The 27,433-nt window shown below is 44.1% G+C and overlaps 1 protein-coding gene across 1 annotated transcript in view; it reads left to right on the forward strand.

Annotated features, from left to right (window-relative positions):
* Positions 1 to 27,433, forward strand: part of glipr2 (GLI pathogenesis-related 2) — a 56,677-nt gene that overhangs the window by 14,003 nt on the left and 15,241 nt on the right. The window contains exons 4-8 of the mRNA XM_060841272.1: positions 5,964 to 6,041; positions 12,147 to 12,347; positions 13,677 to 13,886; positions 18,422 to 18,499; positions 24,304 to 24,543. Coding sequence (XP_060697255.1) covers positions 5,964 to 6,041; positions 12,147 to 12,347; positions 13,677 to 13,886; positions 18,422 to 18,499; positions 24,304 to 24,543 — 807 coding nt within the window. The remainder of the gene's footprint in view (positions 1 to 5,963; positions 6,042 to 12,146; positions 12,348 to 13,676; positions 13,887 to 18,421; positions 18,500 to 24,303; positions 24,544 to 27,433) is intronic.

Below are 27,433 nucleotides of genomic sequence, written 5' to 3' on the forward strand. Positions count from 1 at the left end.
GTGAGTTGGGAGTGCAGAGGGCAGGCAGGGTTACAGAGGTTGAGAGTTGGGGTGGGTGTCAGTGAGTGTGAGAATTGTTGAAGACAACTCAAGATGAATTGATGAAAGTAGAGCAGTGGATGTGGTGTACATGGATTTTAGCAAGGTGTCTAATAAGGTTCCCCATTGTAGGCTAATTCAGAAAGTAGGGAGGCATGGGATACAGGGAAACCTGACCATCTGGATACAGAATTTGCTGGCCCATAGAGATATAGGATGGTGGTGGATGGAAAATATTCAGCCTGGAGCTCAGTGACCAGTGGTGTTCCACAGAGACTGGTTCTGGCATCTCTGCTCTTGTAATTTTTATGAATGACGTGGATGAGGAAGTGGTAGGGTGGGTTAGTAAGTTTGCTGATGACATGAAGGTTGGTGTTGTGGCGGATGGTGTGGAGGGCTGTTGCAGGTTGCAAAGAGACATTGACAGGATGCAGAGCTGGGCTGACAAGTGGCAGGAGGAGTTCAACCTGGAAAAGTAATTCATTTTGGAAGGATGAATTTGAATGCAGTATTTAGGATTAAGGCAGGATTCTTGGCAGTGTGGAGGAACAGAGGGATCTTAGAGTCCATGTCCATAGATCCCTCAAAGTTGCCACCAAGTTGATAGGGTTGTTAAGAAGGTGTATATGTGTTGGCTTTCATTAGTAGGAGGATTGAATTTAAGAGCCACGAGGTTATGCTGCAGCTCTATAGAGTCTTGGTTAGACCACACTTGGAATATTGTGTTCAATTCTGGTTGCCTCATTATAGGAAGGATGTGGAAGCTTCAGAGAGGGTGCAGAGGAGATTTACCAGGATGCTGTCTGGACCAGAGGGCATTATGAAGAAAGGTTGAGGGAGCTAAGACTTTTCTTATTGGAATGAAGAAGGATGAGAGGTGACTTGCTAGAGATGTACAAGACTTTGAGAAGCATAGATAGAGTGGATAACTAGAGACTTTTTCCCAGGGTGGAAATATCTATCATGAGGGGGCATAATTTTAAGGTGATTGGAGGAAGGTTTAGGGGAGATGTCAGAGGTAGGTTCTTTACACAGAGAGTGGTGGGTGTGTGGAATGCACTGCCAGCAGTGGTAGTAGAGTCAGATACATTAAGGACAAGTAAGCAATCCTTGGATAGGCACATGCAAGTTCCTACAATGAAGGGTATGTGGGTTAGTCTGACGTTAGAGTAGGATAAATGACCGGCACAACATCGAGGGCCAAAGGATAAGTGCTGTGCTGTTCTATGTTCTATGCAATAGTGAGAGTGGTAGGATATGAGCCCTGGTAGATGGTGTGTAGAGTAATGGAGTTAGAGTGTGTCATATTGGAGAGACTATGGTCACACTGAGACAGGCGGAGTGCTGATGATCATTGGCCTTGCTACAGTTGGGCAAATGACCAAGGTGGCTATGTAGTATCAGTCTGGCATAGTCTAGTGTCATGAACTGGTCCTGGGGCAACAGGACACCCCATATTGTGTCCACCAGCAACTCCAGGTTCCTGTCTGCAATTCAGGGTGCCAATTTTTCCTGGTCTGCCACGTCCGGGGAAAATGTCAGGACCTGTGCAGGACAGCTCTGCACTGACTCCTATCCTTGTCCAAATGCTATTCAATTTTAGGATAACCCAGCGGTGACACAGTACTCTGGGAATAGCAAGTGGTAGGATTGGGCTGCATTCAGGCAAGAGGAGCATCTTAGAGCATGGTAGATGGCTCATGAAGAGAGTTTGATAAGTTATGGTGAGAATTATCGCTAGGCGTCATGAGGAGAAACTACCCATAAAACTTACATAGTTCCGCCCATTTAGCATCAGTGATAGGAGATACATTGGATTTCAATGTCAGAGGGTGATCTGAGCCTATTGCATACATTCCTTCTACAGGCCCATCTGTACTCGATTCTACCCTGGACTCTTTGATACCCATTTAATTCTACAAATTTTCATCTTCCTCAGACTAACTCCAGGGAAATTTCTGAGTACCTTCCTGGCCTGGTTGCAGAAAAAGAAAGAAAGTTTTGGTCTTGGTTCAGTTTATAGAACTCTAGGTTCTGAGACAGAAATGCGACCCCAAATACAAATCTGACATTCATGAAATTCACACACAAACAGAAATGTGACTAGAGACAGATAATCTGTTTCAGTGATGAAAAAAATAAACATTGACCAGGTTAACATGGAGAACTGCCCTGTTATTTTGTCCTAATACTGCCTTAGGATCTTTTCCTTTGTTGTGACAAGACAGGCAGGGTTTCAATTTAAACATTCATCTGAAAGCTGGCTTCTCTGACAATGCAGCATTCTCTCAGGACAGCATTGAAAAGTCAACCTAGGTTATGGGCTCAAAACCCCTTTTTGGTAGAGTAGACCTCCCAGTACCCAAAGAGGATATGTTCCAAGATGTACCGCGGAAGCCCAAAACCACGGATAGGTGCGAACCCATTCACGTAAATGGGAAATTTACCTTCTCGGCAACCTCCTGGTCCCTGGCTCTGGAAAGTTCCCATTTGTATGTTCAGACCGCAGTACACCATGGGTAGCTGAAACCATGGTAACTGGACCCACAGACCCAGGGGTCCCCTATATACTTATTTCTCAACCTCTAGAACAATTTTCACTCACATCTGAACCCAAACATGATGACAGTGAGCAACGATGAGAAGCTGACCTCTCATTGTCCTATTGGCATCTCTTCCTTCCTGATGAGGGGGTGATGGTGTTGGACTGGAGTTGACAAGGTCAAAAGTCACACAATACCATGTTATAGTCCAACAGGTTTATTCGAAATCACAAGATTTTGGAGCACTGCTCCTCCATCAGGTGAAGTCACTTCAGAAGCAGCACTGTGAACGTTTATAATTTCAAATAAACCTGTTGGATTATAACCTGGTGACTTTTGACCTTCTCATGTATCACATTAGTCTGGGTCACATTTTATACAGGATACTTTTCATTTCTACATTCTGAGGGGTCTACAGTATCCAACTAAATAAAATCTAAATGACACCCTCTGAATGAATTACCAAGTATGTGAAACACATAAATGCGCTATTCAATGTAACTGGTGCATGGCAGTGTTTAAGGTCTATGTGATCCTCCTCAATACCCTACATTATCTGCCTTATCAGCAGATCTTTCCATTCCTTACTTCTCCTGTGTTGTAGTAAAAAATGAGGTCTGCAGATGCTGGAGATCACAGCTGAAAATGTGTTGCTGGTCAAAGCACAGCAGGCCAGGCAGCATCTCAGGAATAGGGAATTCGACGTTTCGAGCATAAGCCCTTCATCAGGAATGAGAGAGAGTAGCCAAGCAGGCTAAGATAAAAGGTAGGGAGGAGGGACTTGGGGGAGGGGCGATGGAGGTGGGATAGGTGGAAGGAGGTCAAGGTGAGGGTGATAGGCCGGAGTGGGGTGGGGGCGGAGAGGTCAGGAAGAGGATTGCAGGTTAGGAGGGCGGTGCTGAGTTGAGGGAACCGACTGAGACAAGGTGGGGGGGAGGGGAAATGAGGAAACTGGAGAAATCTGAATTCATACCTTGTGGTTGGAGGGTTCCCAGGCGGAAGATGAGGCGCTCCTCCTCCAGCCGTCGTGTTGTTATGTTCTGCCGGTGGAGGAGTCCAAGGACCTGCATGTCCTTGGTGGAGTGGGAGAGAGAGTTAAAGTGTTGAGCCACGGGGTGGTTGGGTTGGTTGGTCCGGGCGGCCCAGAGGTGTTCTCTGAAGCGTTCCGCAAGTAAGCGGCCTGTCTCCCCAATATAGAGGAGGCCACATCGGGTGCAGCGGATGCAATAGATGATGTGTGTGGAGGTACAGGTGAACTTGTGGCGGATATGGAAGGATCCCTTCCCCCCAGACGTGATCGACGATGCCCTCCACCGCATCTCCTCCACTTCCCGCTCCTCCGCCCTTGAGCCCCGCTCCTCCAACCGCCACCAAGACAGAACCCCACTGGTTCTCACCTACCACCCACCAACCTCCGCATACAACGTATCATCCGCCGTCATTTCCGCCACCTCCAAACGGACCCCACCACCAAGGATATATTTCCCTCCTCTCCTCTATCAGCGTTCCGCAAGGACCACTCCCTTCGTGACTCCCTCGTCAGATCCACACCCCCCACCAACCCAACCTCCACCCCCGGCACTTTCCCCTGCAACCGCAGGAAATGTAAAACTTGCGCCCACACCTCCACACTCACTTCCCTCCAAGGCGCCAAGGGATCCTTCCATATCCGCCACAAGTTCACCTGTACCTCCACACACATCATCTATTGCATCCGCTGCACCCGATGTGGCCTCCTCTATATTGGGGAGACAGGCCGCTTACTTGCGGAACGCTTCAGAGAACACCTCTGGGCCGCCCGGACCAACCAACCCAACCACCCCGTGGCTCAACACTTTAACTCTCCCTCCCACTCCACCGAGGACATGCAGGTCCTTGGACTCCTCCACCAGCAGAACATAACAACACGACGGCTGGAGGAGGAGCGCCTCATCTTCCGCCTGGGAACCCTCCAACCACAAGGTATGAATTCAGATTTCTCCAGTTTCCTCATTTCCCCTCCCCCCACCTTATCTCAGTCGGTTCCCTCAACTCAGCACCGCCCTCCTAACCTGCAATCTCCTTCCTGACCTCTTCGCCCCCACCCTCACCTTGACCTCCTTCCACCTATCCCACCTCCATCGCCCCTCCCCCAAGTCCCTCCTCCCTACCTTTTATCTTAGCCTGCTTGGCTACTCTCTCTCATTCCTGATGAAGGGCTTATGCTCGAAATGTCGAATTCCCTGTTCCTGAGATGCTGCCTGGCCTGCTGTGCTTCTCCTGTGTTGAGCTATCTTACCCTTAAAAGCATCTATGCTAATCACTTCAACTACTCAACAAGTTCCACATTCAAATCACTCTCTGCTGAAGAGATTGTCCTGAATTCTTTATTAGATTTATTGGTGAAATTCATCTGTATATAATAGTTTTGAACTCTCACATTTTTTTTTCCCTTGTTTTATTCAAGAGACGTGGGTTTCATTAGCTGGGCCAACATTTATTGCCAACTTCATATGAAAATATCTTCTCTGTGACCACCCTATCCAAGCCTTTTGTTGTCGTGGGATATCGATTAAGTCAAATTTCTCTTTTCTGTAGAGTATTGTTCTGTTTGTAATTGAGAAATATGTATCTAAAGACTGGTAATTTCACAGACGGTATCATTAGAAGTGTTCTTCAATAAACTTCATTACATCAAGATCAAATTCAGATGGAGTCTTATCAGGGGTATAATGTCAACTTAAACAGAGCAGATGTTCACTATAACAGCTTTATGAAAATAGCTTCACTTTAACAAGAATTATAAATTACAGCAGGATTTTATTATTGGAGTAGTTTATTATAGCAGGATTTTATCACAACTTTATTGTATTTTTATAATAGAAATGTTATGTTTAATAAGAGAAATTTATCCAGCATGTTTTATCATAAACAAAACCGGAATTGTTGGAAAAAACTCAGCAGGTCTGGTAGCATCTGCACAGAGAAAGCACCCGAAACATTAACTCTGCTTTCTCTCCACAGATACTGCCAACCCTGCTGCTTTTTTCCAGAAATTCCTGTTGTTTCTGATTTCTAGCATCTGTAGTTCCTTGGTTTTTAAGTTTTATCATAACTTTACTGGAATGGGGTTTATCAAAACTTGGGCTTAAAATATAGAAATCTAATGTAATAGCAGTTCATTAAGGAGTTCATTGCAAGGAGTTTGTTACAATAATTTTTCAAGACATAGTTTATTACACTGAATTCAGTAAAATAATGTGTTTTATATGGTAACTGAAGTTTAATTGTGACAGGGGTAACAAAGTTATTTGTAGAGATATCAAAGTATATTATTTTTCTCACTGAGGCACTCCACTACTTACAGTGGATTTAATTAAATAATTTTATCCCTATTTACAGGAAAGGAAGTTGCAGACTCTTGGTACAATGAAGTTAAAAACTATAACTTCTCTTCTCCTAGATTTCAAAAGAACTGTGGTAAGTGATTGATTGACCCAACAGACTATGATGAGGTCACAGGCCCAATTTGCTCAACCCCCCCTCTTAGGACAGTCCTTCCAACACAGGAACAAGCCTGATGAAGCTTTATTGCACTTCCCTAATGACAACAATGTCTTTTCTGAGATAAGGAGACCAAAAATGCACACTGGTGCAGTCTAATCAAGCTCCCACACCACTGAAACAAGACTTCACGAGACCTGTACTCAAATCCTCTTGCAGTAAAGATTAATATTCTACAGTCTTCCTAACAGCTTTCTGCACCTTCATGTTAGCCTTCAGTGATATAGTTGCCCTGAAATCCAAATCCCTTTGTGCATTTACCCCATTTTCCAACTTCTCATTTATGAAATGCTTTGCTCATCTCTTCTTGCAACCAAAGTGGTTTGTATAATCTGCAAATTTGGAAATATTACAATTAGTCTTTGCATTCAAATCGCTGATATATACATACATTGTAAACAGCTGGGGTCCAAGTATTGATCCTTGTGGTATCCCACTAGTCATAGCCTGCCAATACAAGAATGGCCCATTTATTCCTACACTTTCTTTTCTGTCTGTTAGCCAATCCTTAATCCATACCAATACATTACCTCCCAAACCATGTGCTTTAAATTTGCTAGCCAAACAACACTTCCACTTTGTATCCTCCTTGGCCACTCGACAGCTCATGACATAATGAACTGCACCATTTTTTCCCAACACTGCTTTCAGTTGTCCATCTCAGTAAGACTCCTCACTTGGCTCAAATCTTACCCATTCAATAAATAATCAGGGTATCTCTAACAATGGAGGAGAAAGTGAGGTCTGCAGATGCTGGAGATCAGAGCTTAAAATGTTTTGCTGGAAAAGCGCAGCAGGTCAGGCAGCATCCAACGAACAGGAAATTCAACGTTTCGGGCATAAGCCCTTCATCAGGAATCCTGATGAAGGGCTTATGCCCGAAACGTCGAATTTCCTGTTCCTTGGATGCTGCCTGACCTGCTGCGCTTTTCCAGCAACACATTTTAAGCTTCTATCTCTAACAATGGTTTCACTTCCTCTCCCTGCAACTTCAGTTACAGTTTTTCAAGAATTAATCCTGGGTTCACTATCCTTTCCAAATCATGTTACCCCTTGAGGACACTCTCTGCAAATATATGGCCTACTTCTATATTGTCATAACTTTATGGGAAGAAATAAAGTTGACTACTCCACAAGCTGTACAAAAAGTTTGAATTCCTTATTTTACCACCAAGTATAGTCAACTTACTTCTCTTTATTATTGTTCATTAAAATAAAAGAGACTTTCACTGGTTGTTCAATAACTGAAAAAATAACATTTATTACAAACAAACGTATTCTTCAAATAAGTGTCAAACTGTTATCAACTAAGCTACAATGCAAATTAAACTGCCTGACCTTTAATCATAAAATCATAGAATTCCTACAGACTGAAAGCAGGCCATTCAGCCCATCAAGTCCACACCAACACAAGTGCCAAATACACATCCATTCATGTGCAGACATACACAACCTTGCAGAGTTATTACAGTTGGGGAAAAATTAGGCAGAAAGGATAAAGAACTCAACACCCCTTTAGGTCAAGGGGTGAATTTAGATGACTTTTCACAATTCCTTTGAATTTCTTTTGATGAGATCCCTTTGCTGACAGTTTCAGAATAATAAAAAAATCTTAAGTCTAGATTTCAAATTCAGCTGAAAATAGTTAGGAGTCTAGATATTTGCCCGTTCCCTTTTTAAAAAATATTTCATTGAGAGAGACATAGACTGTGCTGCATTCACTTACAAACTATAACTGTTACTAACTGAAAGAGAGAGAGAGAGAGACTGTCCTGCTTCTCCTTGCAAACCTCTCCAACAACTATCCACATGTTCTATGTGTGAGGTGAAGGAAGTACCCATTACCTCAGTTCAGAGGTTGTTGCTAGGTGATAGCAACATAAATCCAATAGGGCTTTCCAGGTCTGCTTTCTCAATGCCTAAAGCAGTAAAACTCCACTCTTATGTCTCCCTTAAACATAGCCAGGCACCACTTTCCAAAGTCACCTGTTTTATTAGAAACAAATAAACCATCATCATGTTTAACCTTTTGACTCTACAGTTTCAAGAAACCACATCCCAATGCCTTTTCAACTCAGTAATGTCCAAGCATATATTTTATTTCTCAACATCCATATAACTATACGAATATATGAATTCCCAACAACGATTCATAGAGTCATACAGATGTACAGCACAGAAACAAACCCTTCGGGCCAACTCACCATGCCGACCAGATATCCTCAATTAATCCAGTTCCATTTGCCAGCACTTGGCCCATATCTCTCTAAGCCTTTCCTATTCATATACTCATCTTGATGCCTTTTAAATGTTGTAATTGTACAGCCTCCACTACTTCCTTTGGCAGCTCATTCCACATACGCAAGACCCTCTGTGTGAAAACATTTCCCCTTAGGTCCCTTTTAAATCTTTCCTCTCTCTAGTTCTGGACTCCCTTAACCCAGGAAAAAAACTTTGTCTATTCACCCTATCCATACCCCTCATGATTTTATAAACCTCTATAAGGTCAGCCTCATCCTATGACGCTTCAGGGAAAACAGCCCCAGCCTGTTCAGCCTCTCCCTGTAGCTCAAACCCTCCAACCCTGGCAACATCCTTGTAAATCTTTTCTGAACTCTTTCAAGTTTCACAACATCTTTCCTATAGAAGGGAGACCAGGATTGCATGGAATATTCCAAAAGTGGCCGAACCAATGTCCTGTACAGCCGCAACATAACCTCCCAACTCCTATACTCAATGCGCTGGCCCATAAGGGAAAGCATATCAAACGCCTTCTTCACTATCCTATCTACCTGCAACTTCACTTCCAAGAAACTATGAACCTGCACTCCAAGGTCTCTTTGTTCAGCAACACTCCCCAGGACCTTACCATTAGATATAAGTCCAATATGACGATATCCAGCATCTACTTCTCCACCTCTCCCAACCATTCCACTCTCTGTGGAGTTAGATGGTTTTTCTGATATATAATCCTAGATAAGCTGCAAATGTCGCTAACTGAATTCTTCTAAAACGTTTGTCATCATTGACCCTGTTACCACTCACACTGATCATATCAGAGGCTGAAGCAGACATTTCCAACCTTACCAATCTATTTGACTGAGCTACTTCCAGCCCAATAATCTTCCTAACACAAAGATATATAACGTCCAACATCTTCGATACACCATGCCTAGGCCCATTGACTGCTGAAACACTGATCCGTGATTTTTCACCACCAGACCAGACTACTCATGACCCTTCATCACTTAGAAATTTCTAATCACACGAAGCTTTAATATTTATATCCATTCTGTTCACCCATGATTTTCAGTGCTGGTGACCTTTTGGAAAAGTGAAGTTTTCCTTGACCTCAGCTATGCTTTGTTAGAAAATGAAAGCAAGGTCACAGGCAGTCAGATATATCAAAGAGGGAATGAACCATTACTTTGCTAAGTCAACTGCTCTTATTGTACTTATTCTTCCTAATAGATACATTGGGAGCCTACAACATACTCCTTAATCTCTCCTGGGGCTGCTGCCAACAAAAAAGGCCACGTTCATTTTTAGGAGCGAGTCTGTGTTTCACTGCTTCATTGATTGCATTGCCTCTAATAATTTCCACATTATTCCAGATGAATGAATGTAATTGTGATAAACCCAGAACATCCAGGGGGAATCACTAATCTCGTTGAGTATGAGTTCCCTCAGTAACGGGAAATGGTCTCCCCAGATGGACCTGTCACCTGAGTCCTTTATAATGCAGACCTTCTTATAGCACTGTGGTCCCTACCCTAGACTCAGAGACCTGGTTCAAGTCCCACCTCCTCCAGAGGATTGTAATAACATTTCTGAACAGGTTGATTAGAAAAATAGGTTAATTAAAAAATTATAAAGCAGACCCAGATTTTTGCCTGTAAATATTTAATTGACTGCATGGGAGACTATGGGAGAGTGGTGGTGATGGTGTAGCAGTTTCCACATAAAACAGTCACAGTGATTTTGGTGGTGCAAGGTCACTCGGTTGTGTATGATAACACTCCGGGGCAAAACTAAAAATGAATAAAGCAGACTCAGCCAGGAGTGCATCGGTTCACATCCAGCTCATAGCTAATGGTCATCCATTGCCTGAAAATGGCAGTGCTCAGACCCAACATCATGCACCATTTGGATGATACTGAGGTGGAATCCTGTCTGAGTGTACCCCCATTTGTTTGGAATTTCACACTGGTCCCAAAGTCCTGAACCTCCCACAGGACCTTCTTGGATAAACCTAATGTGTCTTCTGACCTTGCAAGGAGGTGGGTTTTTTTTCTGTAAAGGCTGTTGCTGCACACCATCCACCCTGACTCTCACGCCGATTGTCCAGACATGCCTTGGTGGGTGGCGGGGATCCTGAGCAGAAGGCTCTCGAAGTGGGAGTCCTTCCTCTTTCACGTGGGGACCTGGGGTGGAGGGTGTCGCATGTGGCAGCCCCCTCACGATTGCAAGTTGCAGCAGCTCATGGACTCCCAGCTCCACTATTTAGTTTGCTGCACTTTGAAGTCTGTGCACCATGTTTATATAGGGTTGTGGGCATTGCACCCCCTTTTTAATTATTTGAGAAATATTTTGTTATGTTTATGGTTGCACTTCAGCCCCATGCTCCTGATCCTTGGGCATCTGGTGCAGAGGGGTATGGGCAGATCGGAGGAATACCCCATGATTGTGCTCCTGGACAGGGTCCAGGCAAGGGCTGTAGAGAGGGGCATCTCTGTTGACTGTCTGTCCCTCTTCTGTGGTTACGTTCATGCCCAGATGTCCTTGAAGACGGAGTTCGCTATGTCCATTAATGCTCTCAATGCCTTTAGAGAGAAGTGGGCACCGCAGGGAGTACTATGCTTTATTTCCTCCTCCAATTTCACTTTGATTTAGTCCCTTCCCCTCTATTCCTGACCCCTCCTCACCTTTGATGGCTTATATTGCCCATAATGGACTTTGTTTGTAAATACTCAATTGGATGCATGGCTGTTTTACTGGTGATGATAGTTCAAAACAAGAGAAAGTTATAAAACGTCCCAGTGATTTGACATTGGGGAAGCTGTGTGGTCGGGTGTAAGAGCTTCTAGATTAAAACAAAAGACAACAAGGAGAGCGGATGGCTGTACTGGACTTGGATTCCCAGAAAGTGTATGATAAGGCACTGGATCAAAGATTATTGCAGAAAACAAAGGTTAATGGTGCAGGATAGATAGAAGATTGGCTAGCAAATGAGAAACTGTCAGCAGAAATGGTCATTTTCTGATTCACAAGGTGTGACAAGCACCCCTCCGTCACTGATTGACTGAGAAAAAAAAATAGAGCCCAAGGCTTCTTGTGGAACAGTTGAAACGTCCCTACTTGTGCACCAGGAGGCCTGAGTTCATATCCCATCCTCTCCCAGACCCAACTTTCTGCCCTGTGCAGGGGCTAGCCTATGTACATCATGAGTCATGGCTTTGTTTTGGTGTTCAGCAATAAATTATGTTCCTTTCCATTGAAGCTTCCTCAGTTATGACAACAGTATTTGTCAAATCCTATTATTATAGGACTCGCCCCTCTCTACCACATCTCTGTATCGTCTTCCCCCGTGTTACCACATGACTTCAGCTGCTTAAGCTGAAACTAACCTCACTTAAACCCCTCTGTCTTTCGACTTCTCTCCTGTCATTAGAACCATCTCTTTGCCCAGGCTTTTGATCATGTCTTCCAAGATTAACTTCACTGGCTGATATACATTTTTTAATAAGAGGACTCAAGTGTCTGTTTCCATGCTGTACATCTCTATAATTCTATAAAGTGCTTATGCACAATGTTGTATGGTAAAGGCAAGTCGTTATTGCTGGTCTCTCTGCTGCTGGACACATTGGGAGTAAGTAGCTTCATTTTCTAAAGCTCTGAAATAGTCTGTTGATAAGAGCAGGATTGTTTCTTGTCTGTTGCTACAAATAGATTAGAAGCTACAGAGCAGACACACAGACTGTCTTGTTCTTCGTAAATCACCCACCTGCTGTTCCTCTGCAGGCCATTTCACACAGTTGGTTTGGAGAGAATCCAAGGAGATGGGGGCTGGCCTGGCATCGGATGGCAAAGGTCTCACCATTGTGGTGGCCCAGTTCAACCCGGCCGGTAACATCACCAACCCAGGCTACTTTGCTGAAAACGTCCTGCCGTTCGGCAGTGAAGTGAAGGAGGACGAGAGTGGCTCGGCACAACCAGACAGTGGTAAGGCACCAGAAGCTGACAAGGTGGCACCACTGTCAGCTGTGGGCTTTGTTCGGAACAGGAATATGCTCCTCACGCCAATGAGCTTGCTAAGCCATTCAACATTAACTCAATTTATGGCTGGTGGAACACTTCAATGCCTTTCACCCCATCCCCATAACCTTCGTAATCAGGAATCTATTAATCTCGACCTTCAACATACTCAGACTGAACTTCCACAACTCTCTTTTGAGAGAATTTCAAACATCCCAACACTCTGAGTAGGTGGCATGGTGGCTAGCACTGCCCTCCTTGGGTGACTGTCTGTGTGGAGTTTGCACATTCTCCCCGTGTCTGTGTGGGTTTCCTCCGGGTGCTCCAGTTTCCTCCCACAGTCCAAAGATATGCAGGTTAGGTGGATTGGCTATGGGAAATGCAGGATTAAGAGATGGGGTGCTCTTCAGAGGGTCAGTGTGGACTTGATGGTCTTAATGGCCTGCTTCCACACTGTAGGGATTCTATGGAAACCTGTGTGAAAATAATGTGTGAAGTGGAACAAAGACTAAACGCACAGTTTGGGTAAGTCCGAGGCTATGAACAGAGTCTAGGGACTGCAGTTTCAAAGACTCAGTCATACACCAGCAGAAATTAAAAATGATGATTTCAGATCATATCATTAGATCTCAAAGCCTCCATTACTCACTGGTATTTTTAAAGTCAGGGGAAGAGTTAGCAACCCACACATTTCCAGTGAACAGACTGTTGAGCTTACCGCAAAAATCATTAATAGCCTTTGTCAGCACTTTTAGATGTTCAAACAAGAGGGCTCTTGCCTGAAACATTGATTCTCCTGCTCCTCGGATGCTGCCTGACCGGCCGTGCTTTTCCAGGACCACATTCTTTGACTCCCAGTGGAGTGACAAATTTCTGAATCCTGTCCAACAATGTTCTTAAATAATTAGACAAGATCGTACTACCCTGTCTGCAATCTTCAGGTGACTCACAAGACGGTTCTCCATGTTGGACTGTCTGCTGCCTCTTTCTTCCATCCTTGTTATTTCTCTTCTGCTTTACAAAGTGTTTCTCTTTAATATTCATTTTCAGTTCTGGTGAAGGAAGAGTCCTGTCTTTTCCTCTTTGCACCTGCTGATAGTTCTCTGGCACGTGGTCCATCCTCTTTCACGTGCAGTGATCACACTCAGATAGTTATTTAATACCAGAAAGGAGAATGTTGCAGTCACTGTCTCTACAGAAAAACGTAGGGGAAGAGAGAAACATTGTACTTTCTCAGGACAAGCTCCCTCATTCTGCAGGCTTCGCAGTCCATCACTGACCATCTCTTTCTTTCAGGGGAAGGCTTTGCTGCACAGTTGCTGAAATCGGTGAATGAATATCGAGCGAAACACGGAGCGGGGCCACTGACCCTGAACCAGGCAATCAGTGAGGAAGCTGAGAAGTGGGCAAAGAGTCTGGTAGATTCCAGAACATTGAAGCACAGCGACACATCATACGGGGAGAATATCTGGTGTCAGCAAGGCTCTGGCAGTCTCCAGGTTAAAGGTACATCACTTCACCATTTGAAACATGCACACTGTTTCATGGCCAACATTTGTGGGATTGAGTTTGTATGTCAGTGAGTCATAGAGCTTTTGCAGCATGGTAAAAGGCCCTCAAACCATTGTGTACACACAGACATCAAGCATCTATCCATTCAAATCTCATTTGCCAACACTTGGCCGGTGACCTTGAATGCTCTGGCATTTCAAGTGCTCATCTAAATACTTCTTAAATATCTTGATGGTTTCTAACCTTTCAGGCAGTGAATTCCAGATACCTAGAACCCTCTGGGTTAAAAGGTGTTCCTCAAACCTCCTCTAAACCTTCCATTCCTTACCTTAAAACCATGCCCCTTAGTTATTGACCCTCAACTAAGTGGAAAGATCTCTCCCTATCTACCCTGTTCTGTGCCCCTGATAACTTTATACTCATGTAACACCCATCCCACCTCCCCACTTCAACTTTCTCTGCTCTAAGGACCGCAATCTCTCAGTCTGTCACAATGAATCTCCATAGATGAATTGCTCTAGCCAGGTAACATTTTGCACCTACTTTAGTGTAATTATATTGAGGAGACAATGGTCTAGTGCTGTTATTGCTGGACTATATTTCTAGTAACCCAGTTAATATCCCATGGACCTGGGTTTAAATAATACCATGCTAGATGATGATAGAATTTAAATTCACTTTTTTTAAAAATCTGGAATTAAGAGTCTAAAACGTCCTTGAAACCATTGGCCATTGTTGGAAAAACCCACCCGGTTCAGTAATGCCATTTAGGGAAGGTAACTGAAGATGGATAAATCACCTGGACCAGATGGACTACACCCCAGAGTTCTAAGGGAGATGGCTGAAGTGAGAGTGAAGGCTTTAGTCATGGTCTTTCAGGAATCACTCGAATCAGGGAGGGTCCCAGAGGACTGAGAATCACTAACATGGCAGCCCTGTTTAAAAAGGGAGTAAGACAAAAGATGGAAAATTCCAGACCAGTTAGCCTAACCTCGGTCATAGGTAAGATCATGGAATCCATTGTGAAGGACGAGATTTCTGAATACTTGGAAGTGTATGGTAAAATAGGGCAAAGTCAGCATGGTTTTATCAAGGGGAGTTCATGCCTGACAAATCTACTAGAATTCTTTGAGAAAGTAACGAGCAGGTTAAACCAGGAAATCCAATGGATGTTATCTACTTGGACATCAAGAAGGTCTTTGACAAGGTGCTGCACAGGAGACTACTGAGTAAGATAAGGGCCCATGGTGTTAGAGGCAAGCTGCTAGCATGGATAGAAGCTTGGCTGTCTGACAGAAAGGAGAGTGTGGGGATAAAAGAGTCCTTCTCAGGATGGCAGCTGCTGACAAGTGGTGTTCCGCAAGGCTCAGTGTTGGGTCTCAACTTTTCACTTTATACATTAACAATCTAGAGGAAGGAACTGAGGGCATTCTGGCTATGTTTGCAGACAATACAAAGACAGGTAGATGGATAGGTAGCATTGAGGAAAGCAGGGAAGCTGCAGAAGGATTTGGACAGGATAAGAGAGTAGGCAAAGAAGTGGGAGATAAAGTACAATGCGTGAAAGTGTGAGGTCATGCACTTCAGTAGGAAGAATAGAGGCATAGACTAATTTCTAAATGGGGAGAAAATCAAGAAGTCTGAAGTGCAAAGAAACTTGGGAGTTCTAGTCCAGGATTCTCACAAGATAAACTTGCAGTTTCAGTCAGTAGTTAGGAAAGCAAATACAATCATGGCATTTATTTTGAAAAGACTTGAATATAAAAGCAGGGATGTACTTCTGAGGCTCTGTAAGGCTTTGATCAGATCACATTTGGAGTATAATGTGCTCTTTTGGGCCCCACATCTTAGAAAGGAGGTATTGGCCTTAGACCGTGTTCAGAGGAGGTTCACAAAAATGGTCCCAGGAATTAACAACTTAATATATGAGGAACATTTGAGGACTCTGGGTCTATACTCGATGGAGTTTAGAAAGATATGGTGGGATCTAATTGAAATATACAGAATACTGAATGGCCTGGACAGAGTAGATGATGTGAAGATGTTTCCAAGGGTATGGCCTTCAACTAAAGGGAAGACCTTTTAAAACTGAGCTAAGGAGAAACTTCTTCAGGCAGACAGTGGTGAATCTATGGAATTCATTGCCACAGAAGACTGTGCAGGCCAGTTCATTGAGTATATTTAAGTCTGAGATAGACAGGTTCTTGAGCATCAAGGAGATCAAGGGTTACAAGGTGCAAGCCGGAGAATGTGGTTAAGAAACTTATCAGCCATGATTGAATGGTGTAGCAAACTGGATGGGCTGAATGGCCTAATTTCTGCTCTATGTCTTATGGTCTAACTGCCATCTTTATCTGGTCTGGTCTACATGTGACCTCAGACCCACCGCAATGTTAGTTAGGGATGGGCAATAAATGGTGGCCTAGCCAGTGACACCCCCATCATATGAATAAATTTTTTAGAAATTCCTTCATATCACCTTGGCAACCAGAGCTCAATAGTCCTAAATACAATTTTATACTGTTCCATTATAACCTCTTTACTTTTATAATCAATGCTTCAACTAGTAAAGACAAAAATCTCACATGCCTTCTCCCACTTTATCTCCCTATCCGGCTACCTTTAAGGATCTATGGACAAGCACACCAAGATGCCTCTGACCCAGGGTATGACTTAGGGGTTCTATCATTCAACATGTACTTCCATGCCTTGTTAGTCCTCCCAACATGCATCAGCTCACACTTTTTTCAGGATAAAATTCCATTTGCCACTGTTCAGCCCACCTCACCAGCCATCTGTGTTGTTCTGTAGACTTTCCTCTTCGCTGTTTACCACACCACCAATTTCTGTGTCATGTATGAACCTACTGGTCATACCACGGAGATTCATTAATATACATGACAAACAGCAAGGCACCCAGCACCAGACTCTGTGACACACCACTGGATACAGACTTCCAGTCACAAAAACACCTTTCAACCATCACCCTCTGCTTCAAGCCATTAAGCCTATTTTGGACATAAAATACCCTGGAACCCATGGGTTTCTTAACTAGTCTGCCATATTACACCTTATCAAAGCCTTACTGACATCCATGTAGACTACATTAGCTGTGGTACCCTCATTGACTCACCTAGTCACCTTATTGAAAAATTCAAATTTGTTAGATATTATCTCTCCCTGAAAAAAAACTATGCTGACTATCTTTGATGAATCCACATCTCTCCAACTGGAGATTTATTCTGTCTCTCAGAAGTTTTTCCAATTCTTTCTTACCACTGATGTTAGACTCACTGGCCTGCAGTTTTCTGGTTTATCCCTACCACCCTTGTTATATAATGTCAGCACATGAGCTGACCTCCAGTCCTGTATTATGTCACCTTTGGCCAGAGATGATTTGAAAATTAATATAGGATCCCCTACGCTCTCCTTTTCCTCCCACAGCAGCTCAGGATATACCTCCTGTAGGTCTGGTGAGTTATTTACTTTCAAGCCCACTAAAACTGCTAATACCTCCTCTCTCTCAACTTTAATTTGTTCAACTTGTACAAGATGACCCCGGCCTATCAACTGTGTTCAATCCAGAGCCTGTATGCACTTTGCTATACCCTGGACTCTATACAACTCAATTAATTTTACAAAGTCTCACCTTCCCCAAATCTAGTGAAGCTCAGTAATTCTAAATTTATATGATCCATATGGGTTATGAGGTCCTTATCCATAGCTAACCCAAGTACAGTTTCTCTAACTAGAGGAACTATAGCTTCACACACCCACTGCTGTAAAATTTGTGACCTTAAAATTCCCAGGAGTTCTTGCATATCTCCATATCTCTGGCAAAGTGACCTATGAGGACAGGAAAGTGCTTCAGGACATTTCTGCCCACGTGATACAAGAATAGTCCTCTCAATCTCTAGGCATAGTTTATACACTTCTTGAAACAAAAGTTGAATCAAGTCCACAACATAATTGTGATACTTCAGCAGATGAATATTACAAACAAAATTGCAAATTAAATAATTAGAATTATAACAAGAATTTATGAGTGTGAGAGCTTAAGTTTTTTTTGTTATTAATATATAAAAAGTTTATTCTAACAGGTTATTACAAACGGAAGTTTAAAGGGTGTTTCTTGCTCTGGTTTATTGTAGGAAGAATTTAATTATAAAACAATTTATTATAACAGAACTATACTTGGAGTTTTTAAACAAGCATTTATTGTTACAAGAAAGTTACTGTAGCAGTATTTTATTCTGACAAGTGTTTATTACTACTGGAATTTATTTATAACTTTAGTTTACTGTTGCAGAGCTTTTTTGTGAATTGAATTTATTGTAACTTGAGTGTATTCTGTCAGGAGTTTAGAATAACAGGAGTTCACGTATATCCAGTTTATTCTGAGAGGAGTCTCTGACAAGAGTTTATTGTAACTAGTTTATTAGCATGATGCCTGAGGGCGTCTCCTGCCCCAGACTCTGCCCTGTCTTTGCTGTAAGTGTGTTAATTTGTCAATGTTTCTATGTTTAAAGGAAAGGATGTTGCTGACACCTGGTACAATGAAATTAAAAATTATGACTTCTCCTCCCCTGAATTTCAGAAGAATTGTGGTAAGTTTTGTTTGATCCATTGTACATAATGACTGCATGGAGTTATGTAAAATATGCACCACTATTTGTTCCAAATAATCTGTGCTAGTATCCGAATTTTGTACAAGTTTCTATTGCATCTGTTTTTTTTTAGATTAGATTACTTACAGTGTGGAAACAGGCCCTTCGGCCCAACAAGTCCATACTGACCCGCCGAAGCGCAACCCACCCAGGCCCATTCCCTTACATTTATCCCTGCAGCTAACACTACGGGCAATTTAGCATGGCCAATTCACCTAACCTGCACATTTTTGGACTGTGGGAGGAAACTGGAGCAGACACGGGGAGAATGTGCAAACTCCACACAGTCAGTCGCCTGAGGCGGGAACTGAACCCGGGTCTCTGGCATTGTGAGGCAGCAGTGTTAACCACTGTGCGTTTTGTCTCAGTAATTCAGCATATCTTTCTAATTCCTTTTCTCTTGTACCCATCTCGTTCCCTTTGAAAAACACTGAAGTTGTTTAGCCCAATTACTTCATTCAGTAGTAAAATTCTACATTTTCTCTACTCACTGAGTAAATGCTTTATTTTATCCTTGTTGCATTCATTAGTAACTATCATATATTCATGGTCCAGTTTGAATTCTCCCACAAGTTGTCCAATTCATTCATAATATCAAAGACATTTTCACTATTGCAGATAGATTGGGGCTATTACTTTCTATCTTTTTCTGATAGTCAAAGCAGAGCATTAAGCACCATTCTCTCCTGTGACAAACATTGAAGTGCACTTGATAAAATCATAGTGCAATTCTGTTCTTCCTTGCACTGTCATGTTTCCTTGTTGTGTGACCAAAGAATGTTAAGTGTTCCATTAGCTCTGTGAGGTGAGGGACTATCTCAGGATTGGTCAAGGGCCAGGAGGAGCAGCAATTTTTCCCAAGCCTCCCAATCCAGTTCTTTTTCCTTTTTTTTTCCATCTTTTCCTCCCTTCTGTGTTTTTTTTTCTCCTCGGACTCTCAACCTCAGACTCCCGGCCCAGCCTCCGGTTCGCGGCCTCCAAAGCCGAGTTAGCAGTCTACGGCCTGTGGCCTGGGGGATACCAGTGACAAGTAGCCCAGTAAGGAGTGTTGGTAGCCAGTGGTCAGACCACATGGAAGCCCCTGCAACAGTCAGCTGTGGACATCCTAAGAGGGAGAGACTCTAAAGTTTGTCTTTTTAACTGCTTCTTGTTTTCTTGATTAATGGTTATACTGTGTATAGCTGTAATGTAACTTTATAGGCCATACGACCATAACACATAGGAGCAGAATTTAGGTCACTCAGCCCATCAAGTCTGCTCTGTCATTAAGTCATGGCTGAGAAGTTTCTCAATCCCATTCTCCTACTTGCTCCCCATAAGCTTTGATCCTTTTGATACTCAAGAACCTATGTATCTCGGTCTTAAATATATTCAATGACCTGGCCTCCACACCTTTCTGTGGCAATGATTTCCATAGATGCTCCACTGTCTGCCCAAAGAAGTTTCTCCTTAGCTCCATTCTAAAAGATCTTCCCTTTACTCTAAGGCTGTGCCCTCGGTCTTAGTCCCTCCTACCAAAGGAAATATCTTCCCAACATAGTATTCTGTATGTTTCAATTATATCCCCCCTCTATCTAATATAGACCCAGAGTCTTCAAATGTTCCTCATATGTTAAGCTTTTCTTTCCTAAGACCATTCTCGTGAACCTCCTCTGAACACGCTCCAGGTTAGTACATCCTTCCTGAGATATGCAGCCCAAAAATGTGCACAATAATCCAAATGTGGTCTGATCAGAGCTTTATAGGGCCTTAGAAGTACATCCCTGCTTTTATATTCAAGTCCTCTGAAAATAAATATCATCATTGCATTTGCCATTCTAACTACTGACAGCCTGCAAGTTTACTTCAAGAGAATCCTGGACTAGAATTCTCAAATCTCCTCGCACTTCAGACTTCTGAATTTTCTCCCCATTTAGAAAATAGTCCATACCTCTATTCCTCCTACCAAAGTGCATGACCTTACACTTTCCCACATCTGCCACCCCTTCGCCCACTCCCCTAACTTGTCCAAATCCTTCTGTAGCCTCCCCACCTTCCCAATGCTACCTGTCCCTCTAACTATCTTTGCATCATCTGCAAACTTAGTCAGAATGCCCCCTGTTTCTTCATCTTGATCGTTAATGCATAAAGTGAAAAGTTGTGGTCCCAACACTGAGCCTGGAAGGAACACACTTCTCAGCAGCTGCCATCCTGAGAAGGACCCCTTTATCCCCCCTCTTTGCTTTCTGCCAGACAGCCAGGCTTCTATCCATGCTAGCAGCTTGCCTCTAACACCATGGGCCCTTATCTTACTCAGCAGCCTCCTGTATGACACCTTGCCAAAGGCCTTCTTGAAGTCCAGGTAGATAACATCCAACGGCTCTCCTTGGTCTAACCTGCTCATTCCTTCCTCAAAGAATTCAAGCAGATCTGTCAGGAATGACCTCCCCTTGATGAAACCATACTGACTTTGCCCTATTTTATCACGCAGCTCCAAGTATTCAGAAACCTCATCCTTGACAATGGATTCCATGATCTTACCCACGACTGAGGTTCAGTCTTTTGGTCTTTGTCCCTTTTTAAACAGGGGTGCCATTTTAGTGATTTTCCAGTCCTGTGGGACCTTCCCTGATTCTAATGATTCCTGAAAGATCACAACTAAAGCCTCCACTAAGCTTCAACTATCTCCCTTAAGACCCTAAGGGGTAGTCACCTGGGCCAGGTGATTTATTCACCTTCAGGCCATTTGGTTTTTCTAGCACCTTCTCCTTGGTGATCGCCACCGTACTCAGCTCTTCCCCCTCACTCTCTTGAATGTTTGGGATATTATTTGTGTCTTCCACCATGAAGACTGGCAAGAAATAATTATTCTGTTCCTCAGCCATTTCCTTGTTTCCCACTACTATCTCTTCAGCGTCATTTTCCAGCAGCCCAATGCTTCTCTTTTGCTCGTTTTATATATATAGAGAAACTCTTGCAGTTTTCCTCTAAATTATTGGCTAGCTTACCCTCATGTTTAATCTCCTCCCTCCTTTTTTTGTTATCTTCTTAATTTCTCTATTCTATAGCTAAGGATTGTACCTAGGTACCCTATACCTAAGGTAGCATCATGTGTTGGTGATATTATTACACTGTAACTAATCTGTGACTGAAGAATCTGTACCTAGGTACCTTTGTATCTAAGGTGACACTGTACTCATTTGACAATAAAGTTAATTCAATTCAATCATGGCACTTCCCAAAATCACCTATAGAGCTCCCAGTGCCAGTCGTCTCAGTCATATGCCAGCTTGGCAATCCAACTAGCTGCCCGTTGAGAGGGTGACTACAAGATGTAAGTGACCTTATCAGCAATATCTTTGTTCTCTGGCCTTGCTTCTTGTAGCCATTGTGAAGCTCAAGCACACAACTTCCAAATTCTGCACAGTAGGATTGACATGTTATTGATGGCGAGTAAAAAATGAGGTCTGCAGATGCTGGAGATCACAGCTGCAAATGTGTTGCTGGTCAAAGCACAGCAGGTTAGGCAGCATCTCAGGAATAGAGAATTCGACGTTTCGAGCATAAGCCCTTCATCAGGAATAAGAGAGAGAGCCAAGCAGGCTGAGATAAAAGGTAGGGAGGAGGGACTAGGGGGAGGGGCGATGGAGGTGGGATAGGTGGAAGGAGGTCAAGGTGAGGGTGATAGGCCGGAGTGGGGTGGGGGCGGAGAGGTCAGGAAGAGGATTGCAGGTTAGGAGGGCGGTGCTGAGTTGAGGGAACCGACTGAGACAAGGTGGGGGGAGGGGAAATGAGGAAGCTGGAGAAATCTGAATTCATACCTTGTGGTTGGAGGGTTCCCAGGCGGAAGATGAGGCGCTCCTCCTCCAGCCGTCGTGTAGTTGTGTTCTGCCGGTGGAGGAGTCCAAGGACCTGCATGTCCTCGGTGGAGTGGGAGGGGGAGTTAAAGTGTTGAGCCACGGGGTGATTGGGTTGGTTGGTTCGGGCGGCCCAGAGGTGTTCTCTGAAGCGTTCCGCAAGTAAGCGGCCTGTCTCACCAATATAGAGGAGGCCACATCGGGTGCAGCGGATGCAATAGATGATGTGTGTGGAGGTACAGGTGAACTTGTGGCGGATATGGAAGGATCCCTTGGGGCCTTGGAGGGAAGTGAGTGTGGAGGTGTGGGCGCAAGTTTTACATTTCCTGCGGTTGCAGGGGAAGGTGCCGGGGGTGGAGGTTGGGTTGGTGGGGGGTGTGGATCTGACAAGGGAGTCACGAAGGGAGTGGTCCTTGCGGAACGCTGATAGGGGAGGGGAGGGAAATATATCCTTGGTGGTGGGGTCCGTTTGGAGGTGGCGGAAATGGCGGCGGATAATACGTTGTATGCGCAGGTTGGTGGGGTGGTAGGTGAGAACCAGTGGGGTTCTGTCTTGGTGGCGGTTGGAGGAGCGGGGCTCAAGGGCGGAGGAGCGGGAAGTGGAGGAGATGCGGTGGAGGGCATCGTCGATCACGTCTGGGGGGAAGGGATCCTTCCATATCCGCCACAAGTTCACCTGTACCTCCACACACATCATCTATTGCATCCGCTGCACCCGATGTGGCCTCCTCTATATTGGTGAGACAGGCCGCTTACTTGCGGAACGCTTCAGAGAACACCTCTGGGCCGCCCGAACCAACCAACCCAATCACCCCGTGGCTCAACACTTTAACTCCCCCTCCCACTCCACCGAGGACATGCAGGTCCTTGGACTCCTCCACCGGCAGAACACAACTACACGACGGCTGGAGGAGGAGCGCCTCATCTTCCGCCTGGGAACCCTCCAACCACAAGGTATGAATTCAGATTTCTCCAGCTTCCTCATTTCCCCTCCCCCCACCTTGTCTCAGTCGGTTCCCTCAACTCAGCACCGCCCTCCTAACCTGCAATCCTCTTCCTGACCTCTCCGCCCCCACCCCACTCCGGCCTATCACCCTCACCTTGACCTCCTTCCACCTATCCCACCTCCATCGCCCCTCCCCCTAGTCCCTCCTCCCTACCTTTTATCTCAGCCTGCTTGGCTCTCTCTCTTATTCCTGATGAAGGGCTTATGCTCGAAACGTCGAATTCTCTATTCCTGAGATGCTGCCTAACCTGATGTTATTGATGGCACTGGGAATGAGATATTAAACTGAATGCCAGCTGCCTCGTTCCAATGGCTAAAATGGATAGTATTTGAATAAGAGTGGATGAGTTCTCCTAATAGACCGGGGGAGTGCATTCATGTCCCTCAAAAAGTAGAACAGAACCAATTTAGTTCATCATAGTGTATAATGTATATCATTAACAGGTACAATTCCTTCATCGCAATTCCTTCTTGGAAACATCCAAACATCATCACAAACAGATATGCTGAGCATCTCTTTTGCTGCAAGTATTTCCACATGATGTTGGATGTACAAAGTTGTAGGAGCAATGCCCGAATTGGAGGAGCATGGTGATCTCAGAGGTTTGGTTGTAGAACTGGAGGATAATACTGAGAAGGGGAAGTGCAGGTATTAAAACAGGGATGAGAATGTCAAAACTGAGGTTTTACCCAATCAGGAGCCAATGCAGCTTAGCCAGCACAAGGGTGAGCAGAACACCACTGTAACCGAGAGCATGAGAAGCAGAAATTTGAATGGATTGAAGTTGACAGTGAATGGAAAGGGGGAGTCTGTCTAGGAGACCATTGACTTAGGCAGTAGAAGCTGTGGCGTGCAGCTGACCTGTGCTCTTCGTAAACACCCACCTGCTGTTCCTCTGCAGGCCATTTCACACAGTTGGTTTGGAAAGAGTCCAAGGAGATGGGGGCTGGCCTGGCATCAGATGGCAAAGGTCTCACCATCGTGGTGGCCCAGTTCAACCCGGCTGGTAACATCACCAACCCAGGCTACTTTGCTAGGAATGTCCTGCCGGTCGGCAGTGAAGTGAAGGAGGACGAGAGTGGCTCGGCACAACCAGACAGTGGTAAGCCACCAGAAACAGGCAAGGTGGTACCACTACCAGGTATGTGTTTTGTTTTCTACAAAATACTCATACTTCCTGTCAGAAAGCTGAAAATATTTTGTTGTTGCTATGTCGCCATGGTCTTACCAGATTATAGGGGCTGCTCTCTCATTAGATTTAACCTGAGGGCCACCAAACCTCAGGCAAGGGAATAGGTTGAGAAGGAGAGTCCTTCATGGTAACTTCAAATCGGTGATAGGAATGGAACCCACGCTGTCGGTATTACTCTGCTCTGTAAATCAATTCCTCTGAAAAGAAATTTATTTGGTAGTACAGAACTTGAATATTGCAAGAATAGAGAAGCTTTTCATCTTACACTCATCAGGACAATTAACAAGAATACTACGAAAAGAAAAATCAACATTATACTGCATGATATGACAGTGCTGATTGGTTGGAAAGTGGACTTTGATTGGTAGAGGTGTTGTCAAGGAATATGCACTTATTAATGCTGATTGACAGTTAACTGCCAGGCTTTGTTTAAATTTTAAACCAGGAAGGTTGATTCAGGTTACTCAGGACTTTGACCTGAAAAATGAACCAGTAAATGGGTGTCACATGTTTTGTTGACTTGAAACCGTCTCTGTGTATGTGTTAAATCTTTCTATTTGAACATAAAAGGGTCCTGTGTATTAATATATGTTGTAATTAATACCTGATGGACTATCTGAAATTAGTTGTCAGCATAATTCTTTCACACATACAAGATTATCCAGAAATAGCTGTCCAATTGCAGAATCACATCTAATGTTCGACATTGTGGTGTGATTTTACAAGTTTGGTCTGGTTGTGGACAGTCAGTACCTGGCTCGTTGCGAATAGCCAAAGGGATACGCTGTTTGATGTAATCTTTGGGACATATGGCATTTAGCACTCAAACATTGAAATTCATATACCACGTTGGGCAGAATGTATTTCATACTTAAAGGCAATATCCTGATCGTGCTGAAGACCACAGCATTGTAGCAATATGAAATAGCTAGCTTACCTGTTGAGCAAACATTTTGAGATCTCACCCCATGGTAATATGCGAAGGACTGATATTTTTCAGGACCACCTTACAGCCTTTTATGGGTTTTGGCCATTATCTGTCAGGATGGCTCTGATGCACCCTATTTCAGCAATTCCCCATAAATTGTTCTTTTTATTGTGAATTGATCCTGACAAATGCAAGATGAAAAGCTTCAATAAAATGTATCTTTTTTTCAGCAAAAGTGGAAATAGTTATTCATATGACACAGTAATTCAAGCCAGCAATCCCAAGTACAAATTCAGAGAGCTCCTAAGTTTCCTGAACAGAATCCATATTATATTGGAGCCACCTGCAGAGTTTTACTGCCATAGATATCCCCAACGCTGCACTGAGAGAAATAGTAGGAAACAATAGATGTAACATTAAAGTGCGGAGCGAGAAGGGTGGGGAAAATCCAGTCGTTCCACCAACCAGTTGTTGGTACCACTGGCAGGTCCTCACTGAAATAATCGACGGAACACTCCTGTTCAGCAGCCTGGACAGCGAACTGCAGCACTCATTTGCAACAGGAGCTTGAAGCCAGGAATCTGCAGGGAAGATTTCTGGTAGTTAAGGGAAATTCTTCCCACAGTTTTACAGAAAGAGAGGGGGTGACTGATGTGGTTGAAATCAGGGTGCAAGGGAGGCCTAAATCTTTGTTGTGCAACCTGAGGAATTCTGAGAAGCGATGACTCGATGGGCCAAGCGACCTGCCTCAACACTATGATGATTCAGTGATACTAAAGTTGGTCAGGTGGTAAATAATGAGGAACCTTAGATCACAAGACGATAAAGGTGGGCTAGTCAGATGGGCTGATAAATGGCAAACGGAATTCAAACTGAATAGGTTTGAGGAAATGCATTTGGACAGGATAAACAATGCAAGGGAATACATGATGAATGGCAGGACCCTGGTAAGCACCGAAGATCAGAGGGTCCTTAGCTTGCATGTACACCTGTCTCTTAAAGTAACTGGACAGGATGATAAAGTGGTTAAGAAGGCATACGGATACTTGCCTTCACTGGCCAAGGCATAGAGTTTTAAGATCGGGGAGTTTATGCTGGAACTGCATAAAATGCTGGCTAGGCTACAGGCCACCCTCCTCTCATTTATCTCTCCACCCTACAGGCACTCTGCCTCTATTCCTGATGAAGGACTTTTGCCCGAAAGGTCGATTTTCCTGCTCCTCAGATGCTGCCTCAACTGCTGTGCTTTTCCAGAACCACTCTAATCCAGAATACAGTTAGCGTAATTTGTGCAGTTTTGGATTCCATATTATAGGAGGGATGTGATAGTGCTGAAGAGGGTGCAGAGGAAGTTTATCAAGTTGTGGTCTGGGCTGCAGAGTTTCAGTTATGAAGAGATATTGGACAGACTGGAGTTGCTTTCCCTGGAACAGAGGAGACTGAGAGGGGACATGATTGAGATGAGTTCAAATTTCTCCAGTTTCCTCATTTCCCCTCCCCCCACCTTGTCTCAGTCGAATCCCTTGAACTCAGCACCGCCTTCCTAACCTGCAATCTTCTTCTCATCCTCTCCACTCTCACCCCACTCCGGCCTATCACCCTCACCTTGACCTCCTTCCACCTATCGCATCTCCATCGCCCCTCCCCCAAGTCCCTCCTCCCTACCTTTTATCTTAGCCTGCTGGACACACTTTCCTCATTCCTGAAGAAGGACTTATGCCCAAAATGTCGAATTTCCTGTTCCTTGGATGCTGCCTGACCTGCTGAGCTTTTCCAGCAACACATTTTCAGCACAGACTCAATGGACCAAAGGGCCTGTTTCTGAGTTGTGAATCTCTAAATCATCCTGGCCTCTTGACCCCAGGCTGGTCCACAACAAAACCATGACAATGTATTTCTCACTTACCTCAT

This window comes from Hemiscyllium ocellatum, chromosome 21 (genome assembly GCF_020745735.1).
Source record: "Hemiscyllium ocellatum isolate sHemOce1 chromosome 21, sHemOce1.pat.X.cur, whole genome shotgun sequence".
Classification (NCBI taxonomy): Eukaryota; Metazoa; Chordata; class Chondrichthyes; order Orectolobiformes; family Hemiscylliidae; genus Hemiscyllium; species Hemiscyllium ocellatum.